Source organism: Mirounga angustirostris, unplaced genomic scaffold (assembly GCF_029215605.1).
Source record: "Mirounga angustirostris isolate CCGP_5_RB_7025 unplaced genomic scaffold, mMirAng1.0.hap1 SCAF_5, whole genome shotgun sequence".
NCBI lineage: Eukaryota > Metazoa > Chordata > Mammalia > Carnivora > Phocidae > Mirounga > Mirounga angustirostris.
The window spans coordinates 140,226,391-140,242,700 of NW_026991713.1; the positions used below are offsets into that span (position 1 = coordinate 140,226,391).

Below are 16,310 nucleotides of genomic sequence, written 5' to 3' on the forward strand. Positions count from 1 at the left end.
CTCCTGTAATTCTGATGCTGACCCCTCGGGATACCCCGAGGGTCCTAGAGACCCAGGGGCAAAGGGATGGGCACTAGGGGAACCCAGGTTTCAGGCCAGTGCTCACATGTAGTCACATGCGGAGATTTCCGCTCGGAGGCTGGTGGAAGCTGGGGGTTCCGGCCTTGTGTGTGTTCCTGAGAACAGCCTGCAAGCATGTGTGAGGGGGGTGGGGGCGGCTCATCCCGGGGGCCTGCGTGTTGACTCAGCCGTGGTGTTGGCCGCCCTAGGGCCCAGCTGACGGGCCCTGTGCCTCTGACCGCAGCGGCCCAGTCTTCCCCCAGACCCCTGGCAGCAGCCGAGGCTGGGAGCCGGCCACGCAGAAGGCTGTGGTGGGGGGGGTGCACTCCCAGCCAGAGGGGACGCCCGGGTGAGGACATGCAGCCATCAGTGAAGGGCAGGGGTGCTCCACAGATAAGAACGGCACCCAGAGCGCTCCGATTCCGGGAACGGTGTGCGGCCCAGCACACCCACCACCCCACCCCCACTCGCACCAAGGTCAGGGACCCTGGGCGTTCGAAAACAGGTGTGGGGGGACCCCAGCCCAGGTGAGTGGCCTTGCTCCTTTTCTCGCCGCCACGGGGTCTGAAGCCTCGTGCGCCGCCATTCTCCCTCCTGGGGACTTGAGCTCTCCACGCACACACCATCTGAGGGGAACGCCGGGGCCGAAGGAACAAATGGGCAATAGTTGTTGGGTTGGCCTGGCTCCAGCTTTGAAACTCAAACACACTTCTGATACGAAACGACCTTTACTTGTCACAGATGGTTTAGCTCCTGCCGCTGCCCCTGGAGTCCTGCGCCCACCCCACCTCCCCGCCCCCCAGTCTCTCCTGCCCCCGGACACAAGGAGGTGCCTGTGCTGCTGGCCCAGGTGCGCCGGCCCCGTGGTCCCCTGAAGAGCACGGAGCCTCCTGCCTGGACGCGCAGGGTGGCGGGGTCGGGGAGAGGCGGCAAGAGGAAGTCCTGCAAACGGCAGCCCTTGGCGGACTTACGCCCCTCCCCCCACTCACACTCAGGGCTGGACGTGGCTCCAGGTAGGACAGCCGTGGGGGAAGGGCCAGCCACTGTCCCATCCGGTTCGAGTTTTCTTGCTAACTTTCCATTTGGACACCATTTCTGACTCAAGAGGAAAGTTAGAACAGGAAAGAAAATCCCTGAATGCCACGCTCCGTGCCCGTGCTCCTTGGTCTTCCCACCACAGAGCAGAGAGAAGCGAGCTGCTGGGCCCCTCAGCACTTGAGTGTGAAGGGCCAGCGCGCTCGCGGCACGGTGATCACAAGCAGGGACGTGGGCTGTTGTGCCCCACGGGCCTGACCGGGTGTGTTCAACGAAAGGTGACCCCAGGCCATGTTGCCTGCAGCCCCCACGCCTCGCCAGCCTCCCATCTGAGCTTTAGGAAACGGACAAGCGCATTTGCACAATGTCCCTCAGGGTGGGTCTGGGGAGGCCTGCAGGGGTGACGGGCACGTCCCGGGGGGCCCAGGGTGGCCGTGTGCCTTGGTGTGCTGGCGTCCACCTGGACTTCTTGGTTGAGGGGTGTCGGCCAGGCCCTGCCCTGCCCCTTGAGGCTGACAGGACCGGCCTCCTGCGTTCCAGCAGCCTGGGATGGTTCTCGCCAGAATCCATGGCTCCCTTGGCCTCTGAATGGTGACTTCTGGGTCCACTGTTCCTTCTGCATTTATTAGCTGGCTTTCTACCACAAGGTCGTGTCCCTCCAGCCTGTTCATCAGCACTGGTGTGGGCACGTGGGCTCTAATTCTTCACGGCCACTCATTCTGATGTGTCCACAGCACTTTCAGAGACTCTCCCTGCTTTCTGGCCCTCAAGATGTTCGGGGGTCATCTGAAACCCTTGCTGCTGCCGCCCCTCGGTGCGCTGCTTTCCCCGGGGAGCCCTGGTCCCTCTGAGGGGAGGCTGGGAGTAGGAACCCAGCCTGGGCGAGAGGGCCGCTCTCTCTGGGCCCCTCCGTGGGCAGAACTAGAAAATAGGTGAGTGACTGTGTCTCCGCTGTCCCGCACCCACGCCATCTCGCTTACAGGGCTGTGCGTCTCCCTGTGTTCTGAGTGGATTTCTGCAGATGGGGGGGGTCTCCCCATCTTTGCCCCAGGGGCTCTTGGCCACTGACACCTGTTCCCACCTGTGAGTGTGAAGGGCGCCCCTGCCACGTGGCGTCTGGGTCATTTGCTCTCTCCTGAGGTTTCTGCCACACCGAGTCCCCCAGCTGTGCAAACCCGGGACCGACATGTGGCCGAGACACTCGGTGGATGGGACACGTGGTGGCCGCTGCTGACGGAGGAGTGCAGCGCATGTCCCATGATGCGGCCTTCCCGTTCACTGTCCCACGGGGTCCCCGAGACAGGCAGCCCCGTGTCCTTTGCCCTCCAGCGCAGATGGTCCACGACTGGCCGAAAAGCACAAAGGTCTTCGTGTCAGCTCTGCAGAGAGGTGTCTTGGGCTGGGTCCCTTCTGAAAAGCCGCTTGGTGCAGCTCTGTCGGGGCCGCTCGGTGACAGGATGCAGACATGAGGAGAACGAGCAAGCACGCGGGGAGAGGACGTGCTTCCCTTTGGCCTTCGGAGCAGTCACTCCTTCAGAAGTCACTGCACCAGTGGGTCACATCTGCTTCTCGGGAGCTGTGCAGTCCTCCTGCATCCGGTGAGGACTGCTCAAGGACGGGCAGGCCCGGCTACTGGTAGCACACGTCTATGAAGAAAAATAAACAGAGCTCGCCGTGCTTGCTTGGAGCCTGGGGAGGGAAGCCAAACTCTTCACTGACTCAGGGAGAAGCTGCCTCCTGCGTCCATTCCTTCCCGTGGAGGGGTGCTAAGGCCGAGGTGCAGGCAGCGGCAGTGAGCACGCGCTCGGCTTAGCCTCAGGGCTTTCCAGCAGAAATAACCCGTCTGTCCGGGTCCGGGAGAAGCTGAGCCGTCCCCGCGGCCTGGCAGAGGCCCAGCCTGCAGGCTCTCCAGCCGCCAGCCCCACCTTCGGGCAGCGATGCTCCATCCACCCGGGGCCGGCTCACCGTGTCCTCTGCAGGCTGGCACCTGGGATGAGGGGTGGGAAGGACACCGGGCTTGCAGGGCATCTGACGCCGCCCCCAGGTCACGCCTGCGGCAGCGGGAACCCAGACAGAAGACCGCTGAGGGAGTGTATGAAGGTTTTGAGGAGAAGGCTATGGCCCAAATTGGTAATCTCCGTGGGGCAGCTGCTGCGAACTCTTGGCGCACGCCTGTAAAGCACTAAGACCTGCTCAGCAGAAGCCCCCACCCGACAGCGCCAGGAAGCCTGCGCAGCCTGGGGGCAGCCGGACGGCCGGGTGGTCGGCAGGTGTGAGCCCAGAGTGGCCCGTGCCCTCCACACACGCAGGCGCCGTGGAATTCCTCCAAAGTACGGCTCTACTTTCCCAGGGCCCGCACCGCCCGCGGAGGGACTGGACTCCTCCTGTGGGTTTATGACCTGCTGGGCGCGGGGGTGGGGGGGGCAGTTCTACCTGTGCTGTCTGCACGGCCGGGGAGGGTCCTGAGGCCTCCCTTCTCCTGCAAGCCCGGGACAGAGTTTTATTTTTGTTTGCACTGAAGCTGGAAAAAAACACTGTGTCATAAAATCTGGCCGTAAACCCTGGAAACGGCGTCTGGAACATCGCACCCCATAAAGCAGGGGAAGGAGAGCCCAGTGCTGCCTCTGGCAGGAAGCTCGGCCACACTCACCCTTGTGGTCACAGCTCGTTGGAGAATTGCGGCCAAGTGTCCAGAGGGCCGCTCAGTTTGGATGCCGGCAGCTGGCCAGCCCTGACCCCTGAACATTCTACAGCTGGTTCCCTTAAGAAGAGACACTTTTAAAGAAGAAAAACATGAGGAAAACATGAAGGGTGAGGAAAACATGAAGGGTGATAAAAACAGTTCCAGGATTTGGGGAAAGCAACGTTCTTTCATGTTGGCTCCAGCGCCGTCCCTTCCAGGTCCTCAGTGCTAAGTCTGAGAGAGACAGAATGGCTTTTTCAGCCATTTTCCCATTTTAGGGACTGTAAACTATGTGTTTGAGGTTTTAATGAGAAAGGGAACACACATAATTCTTGTCTGAAAAACAAGTTTCTGCAAACCCTCAAGCTGCCCACATTGCGTTTCAACAGGAGACTCTGTGAAGTCGCACCCCCTCCATCAGCCCAGGACCCCTGCCCCTCGCGGAGCCAGGGGCTGAGGTGTCCACACAAAGGCCACTGGGAAGTCTGAGTTCCCATCTGTCTTCGGGGTGGGGGTGCTCCCCTGTACACCAGAGGCGTCTGCCTGCTGGCAGTTCCCTGACGGCAGGAGAGGGCAGATCACTTGCACCTGTCTGGTGAGGGTCTTAGGATAAAACCCGAAGACTGATGGTGTTTGCGCACGGCTGTTGGCTGGCTTCCCATGGGCACCGGGAAGGGTAGGGCCCCAGATGTCGGGGTCGAGGGCTCCGTCCTGAGTGAGGCCACGGCGGGCCCAGTGGTGGCCACACGGGTGCTCATCTCGGGAGCTGGGGCCACCCGAAGGCCACCTCCCCTTCCCACCCAGATGACAGACGATGGAGAAGGAAGAGCGAGCTGTAAAGGTGGTGGCGCACAGGACAGGGACAGGACTGGACACTGGGGTAGGCTGTGGTGGTGCCTCCCCAAGAGCTGCGCCCCAGCACTCCCCCTCGGGGGTGCACTTCCCGCCTGACCGTGGGGAGAGGCCGCATCCCAGCAAGAGGGCAGCACAGCCACATCTTTCAAGGATGGACGTGAATCTGCCAACCTAAGACTCTGTCCCTGTCAAGATTCTCCCAAGCAAGGGGGAGAGAGGCCTTTAGACCAAAACCCTGCCGGCAGCAAACCTGCACACGAGCAAGGTAAGGGACGTCCGGTCATCAGAGAGAAAACACATGGAGGCCAGGTCTACTCGGAGGGGAGAGCCCTGGAAATGGTGAGTATGAGGGTGAACGCAGGAGGCTGTCTGCCAAGTTTCAAAGGATAATTTGAACAAAAATAGTAACAAGGTGGTACCGTAATCGTGTGACCACAGCTGCAGGAAGACCAGGAGGGAAAGTAAGAGTGTCATTGTCATGGTCCCATTCAGTCCCGTACGACTTACAGGATAAGCACAGTCCTCACTTGGAGGAAAGCTGTGACGTGCGCAAGAGTCTTTGTGAACCCTAACACTACCACGAAAACAAAACAGAGCTAATAAGCCAAGAGAAGTAAAGAGAAGGAGCTGTAGAAGACATCTAAGTAATTCAAAAGAAGCAGAAAAAGATAAAAAAAGATCTAAACAAATGGGAGAAAGAGCATACGAACAGCAGGATGGTGGTCTGAAACCATGTCAAAGTGCTCACTTGGTGCAGACGGTCAAAACACGCCATTGAAAGGCAGATTTTAGGGGCGCCTGGATGGCTCAGTCCATTAAGTGTCTGCCTTCAGCTCAGGTCATGATCCCAGGGTCCTGGGATGGAGCCCCGTGTCCAGCTCCCTGCTCAGCGGGGAGCCTGCTTCTCCCTCTGCCTGCCTGCCTACTTGTGCTCTCTCCCCCTCACACACTCTCTCTCACAAATAAATAAAATCTTTAAAAAAAAGGCAGAATTGGTCAGACTGGATAAAACAACAAGACGCAAGTGCACACTGCGTGCGAGACACACACTTCAAAGGTGAGGGCGCATGGAGGGGAGCAGTCAGGCCCGGGAGGACGTGGCCGTTCCAACACGAGTGGCAGGCGAGCTGGAGCATCTGCGGGGGCGTCACACAAGCAGACCTCAGAAGGACCGTGACCAGGGATGAGAGGTCGTTTCTTAAGGCTGATGGAAAGAGGATCACGAGGAGGTCCCGGCACTCAGACACCTAATGCCCTCGTACCAGAAGTTCTAAACGCACTGAGCAGAACCGCAGACGACCATGGCTAGAGATCCACAAGTCCACAGTTCCTGCTGCACATTTCAGGCCCCTCTCTCAGCACTGGCTAGGACAAGGAGACAAAAACAGGGACGTGGGAGGCCTGAAGCCACTTATCAAGCACTTGACTTCACGAGCACTCACACAACACAGGACATTCCTTTTTTAGGCTCAAATGCAACATTCACTGAGGCCATATTCTGGGCCACGAAACAAGCCTGAATAGATTATAACACGTGTCATCTCCGACAATGACGGAATTAAATTAGAAATCAGTAACAGAAGGATACCTGCAAAGTTCTCACCTATTTGGGAACTCGGTCACACTGACTGACTAGCCTTCACGGAGTACACACTCCAGTATATGTGTCACTAATCTGATGACAGCCTCGGGGTTGTTACCAGTTTAAAGTCGGGGAAACAGTCGAGCTGTGAGGTAAGTTCCTTAGGAGCATATAAGCCAGAGTGGCCGCGAGGGGGCAGGCAGCACAGGTCTGTATGAACAGCAGGGAGTGACATGGCCCTGGGCTCAAGTCTCAGTGCTAGCAGCAGTGACCGTCGCTGACCCTGAGGCTGTGTCCCTGCCTCTCATGGACTTGGCCTTGGTCTGGTGGGGCTTGCCCTTCCCGGTGACCCTGGGGAACGGGCTGCACCAGAAGCGCCTGGCCAGACCGTGTTCCCCTCCTGGCCCCAGCGCTGACTCCTCCAGTCCCCAGTACATACAAAAAAACATTTTCCCATAAAATCACTAAAACCGCCAAGGGACAAAGCATATAAGCCCTGACTCCCAACCCGCTGGAGGTAACTCAGTCACGGCTTCTATCAAGTTAACATTTGTAGCTTTCATGGTAATGTCAACCTTGATTCAAATTACTTCCAGACTAACCGACCCTCATCAAGTTACGGTACAAAACAGCTGGCAACCCATGTCCTGGGGCTGCAATTAAAGGTAGGACCCCCTGGCCTGAGACACACACAGAAGCCTCCTGAAAGCCTCCTGAGCTGGGGCTGGTCTGGGAAGGCAGGAGGAAGGTTCTGCTGTGCTGGGTGGGGGCACTGGCGCAGCACCTAAGGCCATGGGCATACCTGGAAAGGGTGTGTGGGGTGTGAAACACGGTGGTCAGTGCTCTGGCCCAGCACTGGCTGCCTGGGAGGGGCGGAAGGCTCCCGCTGGCACGGCCATTCTGGGCGGCAGGGCCCGTCCCTGGGGCTCAGCCCACCTCAGTCACCCCTGTGAGCACCCTGGCGTGGCTGCAGAGGTCGCGGGCATCCAGGAAGGAGAGCCTGGCCTGGGCCCTGGGGTCAGTGTGCTTAGAAGGACCACAGGTGGGGCAGGGCTGGCTGCAGCTGGTGACCATCCTCCTGTACGAGGTGGGTGTTCCAGAACCCTTGGTGGGGCCTCTGCAGCCCCCACTGGCAGGGCAGATCTGGCTGCTCTTCTTCTGGGGGTGTGGGCACAGCCCCTGCCCAAGGCCAGCCCTGCCAGTCTGTCTGAAATAACCGGGCATGCCTGAGCCGGCTCTGCTTGCAGCCCTGATGAGAGGGACCGTGTCATGCTTGGGACCAAAAGACTATTAAATTTCCCCAATTCTGCAGCAACAGGATTACATTCTCTCCCCCCACCCCCCCGGCCCTGCCCACCCCAAGCACGTGTAGAATGGATTCCTTGAGACCCTTGTAAGCTCTGCTTTACCTCTGGGGGAGGGAGGGGTGCGGCCAGGAAGGGGGAACCTGCCCCTGGCTGGGGGTTCCGTGTGCAGCACAGCAGTCCCCTCTGCAACCCACCTGTTCACGTTATTAAAACAAAACAAACCACCTGGGGAAACCTGGCAAGCTCCTTCCTGATGACAACCGACTTGGGCAAATCAAGTGGAGACAGACGGAACATTCCACAGCAAAGTGGCTCACGGCTGGTGCTGACGTCCCTACCGCTGAAAGCAAGTCCGTGTCCGCAGGCATTTTGACACCAGTGATCCCATCTATGTTGGGGACAACTCAAACATCAGGAAACCGGACACTGTATCCTCCAGCCTGTGAGGGGGACAGACAGGCAGACGCAGAAGCGGGTGCCACGAGCCTCCCCCCAGTCACAGAGCGCCTGGGCGGGGATGCTGCTGGGGAGCAACGGCGTCAGGGCCTGGCCTGTGTCCCGGACGGGGCCTAGCCAGGCCCGGGGACAACAGAGGGCTCCGGCTGCCTCTCCCGGTGACGTGATGGGGCTAAGAGACCTGCGTGGACAGATGCCACATCTGTGCGGGATGGCCTGGGTGTTGGTTTGTCACAATACTTGTCTACTGGGAAGTTTTCTGTCGTGAGAAAGAAAATCACGACAGCAGAAAACTAGGTCTCAGCAGAGACATGCAGTCAAGCCCCAGGCTGCAGTAACCCTCAGCTGTGGCTAACTGGCACCTGAACACGGCTGAAGACGTGGCCTCAGGCGGCCACCCGTGTCCTCCTCGATCTGCTGTCCCTTGTGTAGGGCTGGGATGCTCCCCCAGGTGGGCAGACGGGAGTGCCTGCCGTTAGAGATGGAGGACGTCAGCCGTCTGTCAGCCTCTGTCCCTCCCGCAGCTATGACAGAGCAGATGTGAACCCAGGAGAAGAAACTAGGTGCATGTTGTAAACCATGATAAGATACAAACCGCCCCCAGAATGGAAGAACACGGCCGAGGGTTTCCAACCACTGGTGGTGTGCGCGTCGCCTGGCGGGGGAAGATGCAGGCCAGCTGGGTGAACGGTCACGAGAGCAGGCAGGGGGACCATGCCTGGGGCCCCTGGGCTGCGACAGACATCGGTGTCACCTGGGGCCAGCAGAGCCAGAGACGCGCCCCCCGTGCGGGCAGACTGTGTCCAAGATTTCTGTCAGCGAGGGTGTGCGCCAGCGCACAGAGGCGGGACGTCCTACAGTGAACCGCACATCTGTGCGCGGCCGCGAGACGGGCCCCGGAGCCGGGGTGGCCCTCAAGGTGACACAGCCCCCACCGCGGGCATCCTGATCTTGGGGTGCACGCACGTTACTGTCAGGCGCAACCCTGTGCTCCGAGACCCTGTGGCTATGAAGGGGGACGGCCTCCTGACCGGAGCTGCGTCAACTTTAGGAAAGAGAATCCCTAAGAGAGAACTTGGAATCGGGGGTTCTCCCAAGTGCCCCGGTCTCTACCGCTGCGCTCCCCAGCGGTAACGCTCTGGTTCGAAGGGCAAGTGTACCGGCTTTCTTGCAGGGATGCGGCTCAGAGGGAGGGAGCCAAACGTGGGGCAGGGGCGCGTGCACTCAGAGCCGGGTCTTTGGACAGCCTGTCTTCTCCCACCCTTGCAGATGAGCGGCCTGACGCTTTCAGAAGCACTTTACGCACCTTATGTCTGTGATGAACACATTTTAGATGCTCCATTTTATAGGAACAGTGCCCGGTGTTGCCTCTTAAACCGTAGAAGGAACCATGTGGGGGAATGGGGGCTGCTCACGCTCCGTCACTCGAACCTTCTCAGTGGTATCTGCCAGGACTCCCCCGCTCCAGGGCCTTGAAACCACGGACTTGCGACCCATTTCCCAAGTCCTCCACGGAGCGCACAGAGCTGCAAGGGGACTGTGGCCAGGGGGGTGGGATGTGCTCCAGGCGTATGCCCCTAAGATTGCTGTTTGGGACTAAAGGAGAGGAGATCCCACTCAGTAGGGGAGGGTGGCCTAGGCCAGGCCACCGTGGTAGCCAGCTCCCAGGGTCGCTGTTACCCTCCTGGACTAGGGCATTCGCCTTTGCAGCCTCCAGGCCCTCTGGGGCAGCACGAGGTGCTGCAGCAGTGCTGCAGGGGTGTGGACAGCAAGGAGTTAAGGATGAAGGGCACTGTGCCCCCTCCTCTCCTCCTGCCTGCAGGGCTCTCAAAGACCGGAGCCACTGGGCGCCCTCCCAGTGGGCCCCAGGGCTGAGGGGCTCGTGGACGGGAGGAGCAACGTCCAGGGACACGGAGCTACCGATGGCCCGCCTAGGAGCGCCAAGTGCTCACTGAGAACTGTTACCACCGTGACAAGGAACCATTTTCCACCTCAACATAGCTGAACAGGTGCGTTCGAGACCGGTGGCAAGAGGCCTTCCTGACCGCACAAGACCAAGGGGAAATCTTGAGTAAACCTGGCTGAAGCTGCCCTGACGCTCAGGTGGTTCCCAGTTAGAGAAACGGGCAGCAGGAAGTCAGTGCTAAGGGCCAGGCTGGTGCTCAGTGGGCCCTCGGGGGTGAGCAGGACGAGGCACCATGTGTGTGGACAGCCTTGCGGGCACCCTACGACATGGACGCAGGGGAGCGCATCAGTGACTGTGGGCATGCGGCCCCACGCGTGGCACGGACCCCGGCTCCTGAAGGGCCTGCCGCGGCGTCTGGGCTCCACAAGCTAGCTGCCCCTGCACAGGCTTGAACCTTGGGCTTCGAGGCGCAAAGGATATGACACAAAGTCCCCTCCAATGTGCCACAGGCTGCAGACCTCACAGGTGATGGGAGCAGACAGTGACTGGTGACCCCAGATAGAGGGTCAGCTCTGCGTGCAGGACTTTGGAGCAAAACAACGGCGTCCGTGTCGGTCAACTCTCGCACAGCCTGGGGTGGGGCACCGACCCGACCCCCCAAAGGGCCGCAGGTGGGACCTGCCAAGCCTCCAGCGAGGCGGGACTCCGGCAGCTTAGCGACCGCACCACATGCTCCTCACAGCATACCCCCAGCCGCGGCGGAGGCCCTTGCTCCGTTGCGTGTGTACGTCCAACGTGCGTGAGTCACTGAGGTGTACGTTTGGTAACCAAAGCTTTCCAAAGTTAACAAGTCGGCATCCCGACTAACTTGGACTGAGTGCGGCGGTCACCTGGGGACCTGAACACTGCTGACAGCTTGCTGCCCCGCGCAGAAGGCTTGCGCACCTCACGGCGGCCTGGACGGGACGCAGAGCCGCCGCCTGGCAGCAGCATTTTCCTTTCCTCCTTTGCCGAGCGCCTGGCAGCCGGGTGGCCCTGCGGCCTTCCTCATGGATGCTTTCGCTGGCGTCACCGGCGGAACCCATGAGCCTGGGGACGACGGTTCCTGGGACCTCCTTCTCAGGGGTGACTGGCTTTGCCATGGCGGCTCAGGGCCACCGTGGGTTGGCCTGGGCATGTCTGTGGAGGTCCGCTGCCCTTTCTCTCCCCCATGGTGGCTGATGAACATACCCGCTGGTGCTGCCCCAGCCCCTCTTCTGCTCCTACTGAGTCCCCCAACGGCCACGTGTAGGTAAAGCGAGGACATAGATGGGGGACATGGGGGTGAGCCTGTGGTGTCACATGAGGGCCTCTCTTGCTGGCCTCCTACTCCCTGCAGGATCTGGGGGGCTCACAGGGTTGGGGCGTCAGGGCTCACCTCCAACGACCTCCCTGCAAGGCCTCGCTGTGGTAACACACCATGTGGACAGCATGCCTGTGAGCAGACCGGCTCAGGGTGAAGTAGAAGCAGCTACGAGCAAAGCCTGGGCTTTCGTCTCAGCCGGAAGCCGCTCCCTCCTGCTCACCCATGTGCTGCGCCCCATCGGCCCCACCACTGTCCCCAGCAGGTCCCTCCTATGAGGCTCCTGCCAGTGGTGTCCTGACAGTGAATGAGGCAGGCCCTGCTGCCACCCACCAAGGACTGGAGGGGTCCAAGTCACTGAGGACAGGCCGTGTGGCCCCTATCCTGGTCCCTGACAGGCAGATGACAATGGGTTCTGCAGGCAGCTAACAGCACGGGGGGTCCCAGGCCTGACTCCTCACCTCACCCTAGTTTACAGAGCGTGTGGAAACAAGATCGACTGAAGGAAGGCCCTTGCTTCTTGACAGAGTCAGAGTGGTTCTGTTCCTCCAAGGGACCTGACCCGGAGGCCACAGGCCTACCACTTGATGACCAGGGCCCCACATGGTCATTGAGCCAAGACTCAGCCTGTCCTTGAAGACCGACTTCAAGTGGCCTTGACCTCACACCATACCAACATCACAGGTGCCTGGCCCCCTCCCTAGGATATGGGTCACAGGCCCACCGTCTGCCCAAATCCTGCCCAGGGCTGTGTGCGGAGATGCAGGAACTCTGCCCTGGTGTCCCCTGACTCAAACCCTTCTGGGGACGCACCCAGCTTGGGGAGTGGGTGGGTGTCAACCAGCCTCGCTGTGTGGGCTCACCTGGTCCTCTCCCTGCTGGCCAAGACTCCTTCTGTGGACCGAAATCAGAGTTACAGGCCCTGTATCCACCCTGGTCAAGACCTGCAGGCAGAGAGAGCAGGCTTTGGCACCAAGGGGATTCTAGCACACACTCCCTCTGCACACGCTGGACAGTCACGGGCCCTGCCCACAAGCTGCTGGGGGCCACTGTGGGCTTGTGGCGGGGTCAGGACAGAATGGAGGGCCTCCTAGCTTAGCCCCTGGGGCCCCCTTCCCTCCTGTAGAGCCAGAAACATTTCCTCTCTGGCCCTTTACAGGACATCGGCTCCAGGACCAAAGGAGGGACTCATGGGCCCCTGGGTAGGAGGGGAGGGGAGTCTGGAGGGACGCGGGGAGATCTCCAGTCTGATACCCTGCTAAGCACAGCATCTGTGGGACGTCCCTGCCCCCAGGCTGGTTAACAGATGACACAGCCGCGGACACACCCAGGCCTCCCGAGGCGGTATCTACTGGACACATTCAGGACTGAAAAGCCAGAAGAGGCGTGAGCCTGTCGCAAGCACCTTTTACACAAGAGCAGGTACAAGTCACTTTCCTGTATGGGAACCATAAGCCAGGGGTGGGAGACACGGAAGAAAACGTCCCATCTGACAGGTGGCGCTCCAGGCGTGTCAATGTTTTTGCAGCCGACGAGAGGGAAAGGGCAGCTGGCAGGCATTCACGGTATACATGGGCAAGTGGATGAGGTCGCTCTGACCGAGTGCCCTAGAGTTAATTCGTTCCCAGGGAGACCTGGTCCCAGCCCCCCACAAACATGTGAGCCATCAGCAGGGACAGGAATGTCCAGAGGGGCTTGGACCTGGGTGGGGTCCCAGGGAAGGGGGCGGAGAGGACGACTGCCTAAAGCTTGGGGCCAAGGTGGGGGAGGGGACCATGGAAATCTGAGGACAGCAGGACTCGCACCTCCCACCATGTCCGTCTGCCATGATTTGGGGAACAGGGCGGGCGGCAGAGTGACTCCCACTGTGCACTCTCCTGGGGGCATGTGGGGCCAGCCCTGATGCCAGGAGGGAGGATGCCTAAGCAGGACCATGGACAGTGGTGGAGGGACCAGCGCCCAAGCAGAACGGACCCCGTGACCCACAGCCATGGGGGCCAGGAGCCCCATCTGCCAGCCCAGCACACGGGACACTCTGAAAACTACCTTGTGACCTACCTGTGCTCCGACAAGAAAGCAAGCAGGAGAGGGCATCCCTGTGACCCAAGGCATGGCCTCTAAGAGGCTGCAGTTATAGTACAAGTGCTGATCCCCATGGGTGGGGTGGTGGGGCGGGTGGGGGACAGGGAGCTCGGCCTGCGGCCGCCATGCAACCTACCTCATAGTGGAAGTCCATGCAGGTGAGGTCCCGCCAGCACCGGTCTCCCCGGATCTTGATCAGGCCCTGCCAAGGCAAGACAGACAGGAACATGAGCCACTCCAGAGGCTGGCAGTGGTCCCAGGGGCGTGCAAACCAGCCACAGGTGGGAGGACCCAAAGGAAGCTTCAAGGGAGCGGAGGAGGGTATCTCCTGCCTGAAATACGTAAGAGGTAAGACGTAAATGAAGCTGTAGCAATAGCACATTGAGGGCTTCCTGACAGCCGAGGTCAAACCATGCGCACGACACATCCAAACTACCAGCTTCCTTGGATAAAGACAGTACCTTCTGTGCTTTCTCAAAAACTTGGGTTTTCTGAGCATCATTGCAGGAATGTATTTCTGAGGCTTTAGAAACGGACAGGCTGACAAAGCTATGGTCAGATGCTAGACCGAGGGATCCAGAAGGGAGGTGCGTCTCACTCACAATGGCAGTGAGCAACTCAGAAGCTCAGGTGCACTAGGCCAAGCCCTCCCCAGTGGCTCGAGCGCTCACTCCCCCCGCGGGAAACCTGGGTGCCCGGGCCCACATGCGTCCAGGTTACGGCTTTGTTGCCGGGACACAGGGCCATGGCTGTGGAGGAAGGGTCCCTGGAATGGCCTGCAGCCGAGCTCCCAGCACCCCCAGCACCGTGCCCCGCCCCCCACTTTCTCTTGGGGAACTCGTGGCTCCCTTCCTAAGTCAGAGGCTGTCCCCCGCCAGCCCTGCAAGCTCCGCTTGGGTCCCAGATATTGAGTTCTGAGTTCTGTGTCTTACATAAGAGCTGAATTAGAAGGTGAGGAAGTACGCGGAGAGAAACAAGCGTGGGATGCAGCTCGGCTTTCTCTTGTGATGCTGGTTTTTACAGCTGCGACTGTTCTGGGCCGAGTCCCGCCCGGTCAGCAGATACAACCGCACAGGCCGAGCCTGGCACAGAGGAGGGCCCACCCTGGTTGGGGTGGCGCGGGTGTGTGGAAGGTGCAGAGAAGGCACGCTGGGCTCTGGAGGAGGAGGGTGGGCAGCCCTGCAGAAGCGGGGACAAGCTGGAGGAGGAACGAGGAGCAAAAGGCAGACGCCCAGGCAGCCGGTGTGAGGGAAACCAAGGACTTGTGTGTCCGGAGCAGAGAAGACCAGGAAAGGCTGTGTTAGACAAAGCCCAGGGGCCCCTGGGCCACAGTGTCAGGTTTGGGAAGGGACAGAGCTGGCTGGTCAGGGCCGAGGCCGGGATGGCGGCCATCAGGGGGGGTGGCGCTGCCAGCTGTGGCCCCAGGACCCTCGGCTCTACTTCCTCACAGGCGCCCCGTGACCGTGGTCTTCAATCCCATCAGCAGAACAGCCTCGCAGCAACATTGAGCTGAGTGGATACATACCAGGGGTGGTGGCCCAGGCGTAGACACCTAAAAGGGACTTTCACGCAGGGAAGGACCTTGGGGTGGTGAGGGCTCTGAGCGGGGGACAGGACGGTCCTTTGTCAGCAGGCCTCTGTGGCCGTCCAGGCAGAAGGACCATCCAGGAGTTGGGACGTGTCTGGCACGTGGAGCCCACAGGATGGGCTGAGAGGCAGCATGGGTGTGGAGTGGGGAGTGGCATGGACACAACAACACTCAAAGGAGCAGGAACAAGGCACGACAAGGAGGTCCCAGGGTCGTGTGGCAGCCTTTCAGGCCTCCACAGACTGAGTGGCAGTGCTCCCGCCATGCACATGGGCTCAGCAGGAACTAAACGTGCAGCTGGATAGCCGGTTTACAAACCTATCCCCCAGGGATCCTAGCATTCTGGCGTCCTGGGCCCTGACCCACCAATGGCTCTGACAAGGGGCGTGCACACAGTGCGCCCTCCGCCAGCCCGGCCACCAGGCCTCAGGGGCCGTGCACGCCCCCACACAGAGCCGCACGCCAGGCACCTGGGTGGTGCTATTTGAAGATGAGTCCCCGTCTTTCTGGAAACTGGGTTTGCTTAGGTCACAGCAGTGCCAGAGACACAGCCCCTGGCTGCAACTCTTTGGCACATTCAAAGAGCCACGTGCCTGCTGTCCAGACCTGAGCATGTCTGACCTACGGCGCGGGCGGGAAAGCGGCACGATCACACGACAGCCCCGTGAGCGACGCTCCGTTCCCCGCACCCCTCGGAATCCAAGAGTGGGTCTCTTTAGAGACTCAAACCAGGCAGAGAAGAAAAAAACAAAATAATTAAAATGTCATTCAAGTTCTAAGCTGATATGAGACACTTAAAGATCTGAGACATTCTTCCGGGAGCGGAGAGTAATTATATTCCTCCCCATCCACTGACTTCTCCCTATAGTGCAGATGTCAGATTTTCCACGGATTTTTCCTTCCTGAGTGAGCGTCAAAGGAACAAAGACTTCTGTCAGCCTTTTTCAGCCCAAAATTAATTCTGAAAAAATGGCTCAGACAAGCCAGTACCAGGCCAGACCTGAAGAGAGCCACGTGACCCACAGCTGTCCACCCCTGCTCTCTGGGGAAGGGAGGATGCGAGGTGCTGGGACATTCCAGGCTGCCAGGGCAGGCTCAGGCCTTGCGGGGAGTTGGGGGCAGGGGGCAGGAGCATGAAGGCCGCCGCCCAGGGACACGGACGGGCCTCTCCGGATGCTTGCGGTTCCCAGGACGTGCTTCTGACACCCCCATTTGGAGACAGGAGGCCCAAGGCCTTGCCGCAGGAAGGACATCTGTTTCTCCATGCTGCATGCTTCACCCCGAGCCAAGGGTGAGGAGGGGCTGCCAGGCCTGCAGCTGCACCCAGGTGAACGGCCTCCTCATAGGAAGCCGTCTGCAGCAAGCCCATCCTGAGTGCACCCTGCCCCCCGCTCTCTCACTAACAGGGCTGCCT

General features: G+C 60.1%; 1 protein-coding gene and 1 long non-coding RNA gene across 8 annotated transcripts in view; both read right to left on the bottom strand.

Moving 5' to 3' along the window:
- Nucleotides 1-16,310, bottom strand: part of LMF1 (lipase maturation factor 1) — a 96,995-nt gene that overhangs the window by 19,677 nt on the left and 61,008 nt on the right. For 6 of the 7 annotated variants that reach the window (XM_064592276.1, XM_064592275.1, XM_064592273.1 and 3 more), the window contains exons 5-6: nucleotides 13,445-13,510; nucleotides 12,090-12,170 (exon numbers count right to left, since the gene is read on the bottom strand). In XM_064592276.1, the coding sequence (XP_064448346.1) occupies nucleotides 12,090-12,170; nucleotides 13,445-13,510 (147 nt within the window). The remainder of the gene's footprint in view (nucleotides 1-12,089; nucleotides 12,171-13,444; nucleotides 13,511-16,310) is intronic. The other variant, XM_045874621.3, reaches the window with a different exon arrangement.
- LOC135364520 (uncharacterized) lies at nucleotides 2,852-4,409 on the bottom strand. The gene is made up of 2 exons (XR_010411776.1): nucleotides 3,746-4,409; nucleotides 2,852-3,616 (listed from the first exon to the last, which is right to left on the bottom strand). It is a non-coding gene; the product is annotated as an uncharacterized LOC135364520 (long non-coding RNA).